This window comes from Numida meleagris, chromosome 25 (assembly GCF_002078875.1).
Source record: "Numida meleagris isolate 19003 breed g44 Domestic line chromosome 25, NumMel1.0, whole genome shotgun sequence".
In the NCBI taxonomy this organism is placed as follows: Eukaryota; Metazoa; Chordata; class Aves; order Galliformes; family Numididae; genus Numida; species Numida meleagris.
Window position 1 is genome coordinate 60,192 of NC_034433.1, and position 7,871 is coordinate 68,062.

At 54.7% G+C, this 7,871-nt stretch overlaps 1 protein-coding gene across 4 annotated transcripts; it reads right to left on the reverse strand.

Moving 5' to 3' along the window:
• On the reverse strand, positions 465 to 7,817 carry TULP1 (tubby like protein 1). Of its 4 annotated transcripts, none has more exons than XM_021377362.1 (14): positions 6,857 to 7,817; positions 6,390 to 6,435; positions 5,037 to 5,171; positions 4,786 to 4,932; positions 4,210 to 4,338; positions 4,019 to 4,126; positions 3,729 to 3,863; positions 3,549 to 3,637; positions 3,192 to 3,362; positions 2,581 to 2,693; positions 2,339 to 2,447; positions 2,093 to 2,191; positions 1,665 to 1,836; positions 465 to 841 (listed from the first exon to the last, which is right to left on the reverse strand). In XM_021377362.1, the coding sequence occupies exons 3-14, from the start codon at positions 5,161 to 5,163 to the stop codon at positions 708 to 710; spliced, it is 1,533 nt and encodes a 510-aa protein (XP_021233037.1). In that variant the 5' UTR covers positions 5,164 to 5,171; positions 6,390 to 6,435; positions 6,857 to 7,817; the 3' UTR covers positions 465 to 707. The 4 variants fall into 4 exon arrangements, with proteins under 4 accessions (XP_021233037.1, XP_021233039.1, XP_021233038.1 ...); XM_021377364.1 differs by having other exon boundaries at positions 5,037 to 5,214; XM_021377363.1 differs by having other exon boundaries at positions 5,037 to 5,224.

Here is a 7,871-nt window from a genome sequence, read left to right on the forward strand (position 1 = left end):
TGCAAATGGAGGCACCCATCAGCCATCAGCTGCTCCTTTCCCAATCTCAAACAGATGTGTGGTTGGCAGCTGGATTTCGGCAGCAAGCTCTGGCTTTCCCCAACATTTGCTGGCCGTACATAGCCAGAGGTTGGCCCTAAACCACAGCAGTTATTTCTCCTTCCAGCTCTCCCACACGGGTAAGGGATGGAGCCCCCCATGGGTGCATGGACGGCCCCATCTGCCCCTGATGCAGCAGTGACTCATGAAGCCCAAAGCCATGCAGCTTTTGGAAAAAGGAGGAGCATCACTAGGCTGGCATTTTGGGACACCTCAATGTGTCTTGGTGTTTTTCACCACTGGGCTGGTGTGAGGACCCCCTGGTCACCAAGAAACAGCATTGTGCCTGCTCGCACTTCTTAAATGAAATCAGGTATTGGGTGTTGGTGGTGGCATGGGTACAAAGAACTGCAAAACAAAGGAGATCACACACCCTCATCTTGTTTAAGGACTGTGCTACAAAATACAAAACATAAGCTAAAAAAGAGATGTATTTCAGGTTTAACTCTGCCTTCTGCCTGAGGCCAGTGACTAGTGCCCAGGGCAGTTGTCCACAGCCAGGCAAACAGCGCCCGACAGAGTGGTACCTGACCTGTGCCCAATGAAGCAGTGTTCAACGGAGCAGGGTCAGACACCGGGGGAGCGGATGGGGACAGGGGTGCGTGGAGCTACTCGCAGGCCAGCTTCCCATCAAAGCTGGAGAGAGCGATGGCGAAGGCCTGCACGGCACACAGCGGGTAGTTGTAGTCCATGGTGAAGGCATCGTCTGCCACACGCCCAAACTGCATCACGATGTAATCAGCTGCAGGACAGAGTGGAGAGCATGTTGCTGTGGGCTGGATGACTCCCACACCCCCACTTCCCCTTTCCAAGTGCCACTGCAAAGAAGGCACCCCATGCCCAGCTCATACACTGGCTGCTGCTGCAATGCATTGCAGCTCAATTAACCAAAAAGCAGCATTTTTCCTATTGCACCTCAGTGGAGACGTGGCACTCTGGGTCCCCCCAGCACCCTGTCTCTGGGAACCAGAGCCCACTGCCCCCCATGGGACACTCACTGTTACCAGAGCATGGGTGGCAGGAAATCTGTAAAAATAACCAGGGGCCCCCGACAGGTTTTTTTCTGTCCTGTAACTCAACACCCGCGGGTGCCAATGGCTTCTGACTGCGCGGGACAGGTGACAAGAGGCTGAGCGCTGCCCCATGCCGGGACGCTTGCCATGGGGCTCTGTCTGCTTTGCCGTGGGGCAGGCGGTGCCACTGGCAATGGGAGTACAAATGTACCCCTAAGCCACATCCAGATCCTGCATCCATCACCCCAAAGGGTCACTCCAAAGGGTCACCCTAAGGGACCACCCTGAAGGCATGACGCACACCAAAGATGCACATGTGGGGAGCACACATGGGGTGTGCAACTGGGGGCGATGCCTCAGGGCTGTGGGGCTCAGCGCCCTGCAGGATCGAGTCATGCCCTACTCTGCATGGCAACACGCGACCCACGTGCTCCCTCTGCCGGAGCAGAACGCAGGGAAGCCTCAGAGCAATCGGGCAAGAAATAAATAAAACACAGCAAAATGGGTGCTGGGAGTAAGCCAAGCCCCCCCGCACTCTGTCCCTCTGCTTACGGTCGCTGCCGTGCACAATCTGGAAGTTTTTTACGGAGGCATGGGTGACACGGCCGTGGAAGTTGAGGACGTAGGACTGGGTCTCGTCATTCCACACTGGTGCCTTGTTGTGCAGCTCGATGATGTTGTCCATGTTCTTGTTCTGCCACCTCATGAGCAGCCCATCGTTGTCCTGGGGATGGCAAAGGGGATGACACTTGGTGTGCTGCGGCGTTCTCAGTGGGATGCTGTCCCTGGGTGTTCTGGGACACACAGCTCCGCAGCAGGACATGGCTGGGAGGAGACCAACACCACACTTCCACCTCCCACAGAGGTGCCTTGAGACTCAGGGATGCCCCAACTAGGTGAACCTCAAGTGAACCCCACCAAACCCAGCCTTGAGGGCTTGCTGGCTAAATCCTCATTTGATCCTTGGCAGTCTGACTCACATTTCGGGGCCGGATGGGCACCCGCTCGTTGTCTGAGTTCATCCCAGGGATGATGACTGTCATCTTCCGGGGCCCTTTGAACCCCAGCACGTTGGTCTCCTGCAAGAGATGCATCATCCATAAAACAAGCAACCACTGTGGGCTGCAGCCTCATTGCACAGCTCCATGGCTCTGCAGCCCCCAGCAATGCCCCAGAAAAGGGGTGCAGGTTGGGGACCCCTCAGTCCCTGCTGGGGGGACACTTACATAAACCACAGCCGACAGCTCCTGCCGCACGTTGGACCAATCGGCGTTGGCCCGATCAGGGTTTGCACCATTGTCGAATACAGTGAACTTGGTCCCCATCAGGTTGGACCTGCAGCATCGGGACAAGATTTGGTGCCACCAGTGTCACCGTCACACACCCAATTCCACCATCCAGAGCCTCCCCTTTCGCACTGATTCCATTCCAATCCCATGTCTGATGTGTAAAAGTTGGTGGCACTTACCTCAGCTTCCCGATGAAGTTCTCTCCACCCCGTGACAGGTCCGTGGGGTCGATGGAGATGAGGTAGTTGGAGGTTTTGCTCTTCTTACGTTTCCTCCCAGCGAGTAGGAAGACCTGGGGGCATGACAGGGCCGGGACGGGGCTGTCACCTCACTGTACCCTCTGCTCATGGCATTGTGCAATGAGGACACAGCCATGATGTTGTGGAAGTCATAACGTCTCTATCCATTAAGGTTGGAAGAGACCTCTAAGATCATCCAGTTCAACCATCAACCCATCCCCACCATGGCCACTAAGCCATGTCCCTAAATAGAATCACAGAATCATTAAGGTTGGAAGAGATCACTAAGATCACCAAATCCAATGACTGACCCATCACCAGAATCACGGTGGCATAGCCAAGCCCCAAAACACTGTCAGTGTCCCCATGCATGGCACAAGCATGACCTCTCTGGCACCGCACCATGCACCAACATTGGCATTTCCAAAGAGAAATGGGACAGGAGTAACCCAATGTGGGGCCATAGGGAGGTGCACAAGGGCATCCCCTAAAACTATGTGCATGCATTCCTTGGGTGTTCTCATGGGTCTCCAGCTCCCCATCCTCCTCACCTTTTTGTCATTATCCAGGTGCAGGTAGTAGGTGGGGTACAGCCCCCGGTCCATGCCCCTCTTGTCCCGCGTCACCCGGCACTTGATGGTCATCCCCTGTGGCGCCGGGGACAGCACAAACTTCTCCAGGTTGTCCACCTCAATGACAGGTGACAGGGGCCTCTCCTCCTTCTGCAGGGCCACACCACAGCTTTTTGGGGTGATCCCAAGCCCTGTGCCATTTGCTGCCATTGCCCAGCCCCTTGCACCCCACATGGCCCCACGATTTGGCTTTGGGGACAGTATGGCCATGCAGACCCACCCCAGGGGATGCTCCTGACCCATCCTATGGATATCTCCGGTATTTTCCCCCCATACCTTCTTGGATTTCTTCCCTTTGCCCTTCTTGTTGGAGTTCTTCTGCTGTGTCTCCAGGGTCTCCTCTTCACTCTCTGCTGCTTTAGGGGCTGTGGGCAGGAGGGAACGCCAACACATCAGTAATAATGCCCCATAGCCAGGGCCCCCCGTGCCCCTGCAGACCCCCAGCCCTGCTCCCACCTTTCTTCCTGGTTTTCCTCTCCCTGGGGGGGTCCCCACCGGTCTGGAAGAGTGACACCGGATTCTTCTTCTTCCCCGATCGGATGGGTTTGGTGCTGGCGTCAGAGTCATCCTCCTCATCACTGCCAGTGGCAGCTGGGGGGGGAGAGGGACATGGGGGCAGAGAGACATGGAGACACGGGGACACGGAGATATGGAAATATGGGGACACAGTAATACCGGGGCATGGAGACACCATCAGAAGTAGTGGGTGCTGCTGGATGAGGGTGCCAACTCCCCTCACCTCATACCTTTCTTTTTGCTCTTTTTCTTCTCCCCATTCACCTGGAACACGGACGTTGGTTCCTTCTTGGTGCTTTTGGTGGATTTGGCTTTGTTGTTGGCATCGCTTTTGTCACCTGGAGGGCCAGACAAGGGACAGGCAGTGACAGGGGCCACATGGTAACAGTGGACTGGGACAGAGCCACCCCCGTGTGTTCACCCTTTGCCTTCAGCTTCTTCTCCCCTGGGGGTGGCTCTTTGGTCAGTTTCTTCTTCAGCTTTTTAGGTGGATCTTTGCTCTCCATCTCATCTTCCTCCTCCTCCTCCTCCTCATCTTCCTCAACCACCTCTGTCCAGTGGGACACAGCAGAGAGATCATGGTGGCAAATGAGGGACAGAGGGACCTACATGGGGCTGGGGGGCTCCCAGCTTTCATGCATCAGGCTGATTTAGGGACAAAAACCACCATAGGGGCGTGCAGGGTTCCTGCAGATATTGGTAGCATGGACATCAGGATGTGGTGAATGGGGACATGGGGTGTGGGGACATGGGGCTGGAGGGTCCCCATCCTTCTTGGGACGTGTTTGGCTGATTTGGGGGCAAAAAGCACCCTGAGAGGATGCAGAGTTGCTGTGGATACCAATGGGGTGGGCAGTGGGAACATGGTGCATGGGGAGTTGAGGTGCATGGGGTCACATTGTGCATGGGGAAACATGGTACATGAGGGAATGTGGTTGTACCATGCTGTAAACTGGTGCCTATGGAGGGATGGCTGCTGCCTGCCATGTCCCCTCACCTTGCTGCTTCTTCAGGCCTTCAGTCACGTGGGATCGAGGTACCAGGCTCTCCTTCTTCTTCCGAGGCTCCCGGGGGAGTTTGGAGCTGGGCTCCTTATCACTCTCCTCCTCCCCTTTCTCCTTCTTCTTCCTCACCTTCTTCACCCCTGCACATTTCAAGAGTCCTTGTGATGAGGAGCACCATTGGTGCAGGGGGGCATAAGCTTTGGGGGGAACAGGAGCTGGCAGAGGGCCCCCCTTGGCTGCTCACCCTGCACTGGGCCATGGGGCTCCTCAGCACCTCTGGGCTCGCTCAGCTTCTTCACCCGCAGCTGTCGTGGTTTGGCTTCGGGCTCCGCTGCTAACTCCTGCCGCTTCTTCTTCAGCTTCTGCCCCATGGATGGTGCTGCAGAGACCGTGCCATGGTTCAACCTCTGCTCTTACAGCAGCTGGAGCACACTGGTGCATTTCAGAAAGGGATGCTGTAAGAGCGTGGCAGCTCTTGCACCGTTCTTGCAAGAGCTCTTGCAAGGGATGCGCTGCACTGTTACATGAGCAACTTACCATGGGGTAGCCCCACAGAGGGATGGCAGGAAGGAAACAGAACGGGCCGTTAGCAGAGATCGGAGAGCAGCAGTACTGCACTGTGCCAGCCCAAGGGGTGGGGGACATGGTGCCATGCTACCATATGGGAGCCACAAGGGATACACAGGGGACATGGGGATGAGAAGCCCCCAGGTCCTCTTGGAAACCCGATTGCGGGGTGGAGATTGAAGGCTGTGTGCTGAGACAGGTTGGGGACACCAGAGCTGCAGGGATCGAGGTCAGCAGAAGCAGGGCAGGAGGAAGCGGGGGATTAGAGGCAGCACACCTAATCCTCTTTACCCTGGGCTATAAATAATGCTGATTTACCAAATGTAGAGCATGTGGATCAGCACCAGGCAGGGGACATCTGGGGAGCAGGCACCAGGTCAGGGTCCCCCAGGACTGATGCAGCACTAATTGCATCAGCACTGATCACATCTGGGTGCAAAGCATTCCCCTCTTTGCCAGGGATTTGCTCTGGGGGGTCCTTCCCAGGCAGAGTCCGCAGCACCTCAGCACCACAAAAGGATGGATCTGCCCCACAGCACTAACCCTTCGCCATCTCCCAGCACATATCCCTCGAGGTGTCGTGGTGGGGCTACAAATCCTAAATTCTTTTTGTAGCAAGCTGATGGTATAAAAAGTTCCTTCTCTCCTTTAATCCGTTAAGCAGCACAGGGGCAGGACAGCCCTTTGCTTTGTTACTTAACAAAGTCTGCTAATTACAGCAGGTTGCTCAGATTGCTGCAGAGACCGCTCTGTCAGGGGCTGGCCCAAAATGCAGCCACCTCTAGAAGGGGTCACAGCCTGGAAAGTGACTCTGCTGACAGCTAAAAGGCTTAATTAAAGCACTAACTAGAAGCTGAGACCCCAGCTGATGGGATGGAGATGGGCTTGGGAAGGATGCGTAAGTCAGAAGCAGAGTGGGGTCCCACAAACGCCTGCACTCACCCAGGGCTGAGCACCCACCCCACTCCACTCCCACTGCAACGTGGGCCAGGGGCTGCCCCCATCCTCAGTCCACAGAAGGGTTTCTTACCTGCTTCAGCCGCTGGTGCTGGGGGCTGCTTGGCTCCTCGCTGGGGCTGTGGGGCACAGGAAGCAGAGGAGTGAGGGCCAGCCCCACTGGAATGGGGTAAAAGGTTATTTTTTGGTGATCCTGAGCCAAAAGGAATAGCACGTTTCCAAAGCAGCTGCCCCATATCCCAACAGGCTCAAGCACAGGTTGGGCTCTGCTTTGGCCAAGGCTGATGGCAGTGAGGTTAACCAGGGGGAATGTGCCCTAATGAATGCTTTTCCCATTGCATACCACGAAGCACCATGGCACTGACCATCCAAGCAAAAAAAAAAAAAAAAAAAAAACAACAAAAAAAAAACAAAACAAAGAAACAAGCACACAAAAAAAAAAAAAAAAAAAACACCACACACACACACACACCAAAAACACAGAATAACACTAAGACAAACCATTAAATTGCATTGAAATGGGAGAAAAAAGGACCTCACCTGTCAGTGGCCCACACCTCACGCAGGATCTCCGACTGCAGTGGCATCGCTGCAGCCACTACTAGATTGGAGCTGATTCCATGGGTGCAGCCTCAGCCTTGGTGCCTGCAGCACGGGAGGAGCGCGCAGAGGAGACGATTAACTTTTTATTTCTCTTGAAACTCAGTAATAGGATTTCAGGGCTGGCCGGCCCTGCAGGGAGAGTGACAGCTGTCACAGTAATCCCAGTAAAAGGGGACCTGGGGGATTTGTTTGCGGACTGCCTCCTTTTTCCCACCCAGTGTTGGGGATAGAAATACAGCATTTGGTTTGGTTTGCAGGGGAAACCCAAAGATTTCTGCTGTACTCATTGCTTACCAAACCCAACTCCACTGCAGCATTGAGCCTATTGGAGCACCAACCTACTGCAGCTTTGCTCCCTGTAGCACCCAGTGCCACTAGGTGGCATTTGGACACTGCACACCCCACACAGAGTGGAGCACCCTGAGCCATGGGGTGCTCAGCACTGCCACCCTCTTGCTCTGTAGCCAGGGTTGCAAGTTTCTGTGGAGCAAGCCAGAGTTGTTTCCTAAGGAAAACACGACTTTAGCTGACCCAAAGTGACTTTTTTGCCCTGCTTGCAAAAAAAAAAAACCCAAAAACAAAAACCATTTTTTTGCAGATCTACCACTTCCATTCAGCTTTTCACCTCAATGTCAGATCTAGGGCAAGCAGTGACCCCAAAGCACCAGCCCCAAATCTCCCAGACACTGATGTTGAGCAAATAAAGGCATCAGGACAAACCCTCCTAGGCTGGGAAGGCTGCACCCCAAAGCAGCACCACAAAGCAGGACCTCAAAGCGGCAACCCAAAGGAGTACCCCAAAGAAGGACCATCAAGCAGCATGCCAAAGCAGTACTCCAAAGCAGCCCAAAGGAAGACCCCAAAGGAGAATTCAAAGGTGCACTCCAAAGCAAGACCCCAAAGCAGGACTCCAAGCAGCATCCCAAAACAGGATCCCAAAGCAGAAAGTGCC

Excerpts from the sequence above, each read along its gene's own strand:
- TULP1 (XM_021377362.1), bottom strand. The coding sequence starts at position 5,163 with ATGGGGCAGAAGCTGAAGAAGAAGCGGCAGGAGTTAGCAGCGGAGCCC. Across the intron at positions 3,638-3,728 it reads GAGGAAAACCAGGAAGAAAG|CCCCTAAAGCAGCAGAGAGT; the intron begins GTGGGAGCAGGG and ends TCCTGCCCACAG. Across the intron at positions 2,448-2,580 it reads AACTTCATCGGGAAGCTGAG|GTCCAACCTGATGGGGACCA; the intron begins GTAAGTGCCACC and ends CCGATGCTGCAG.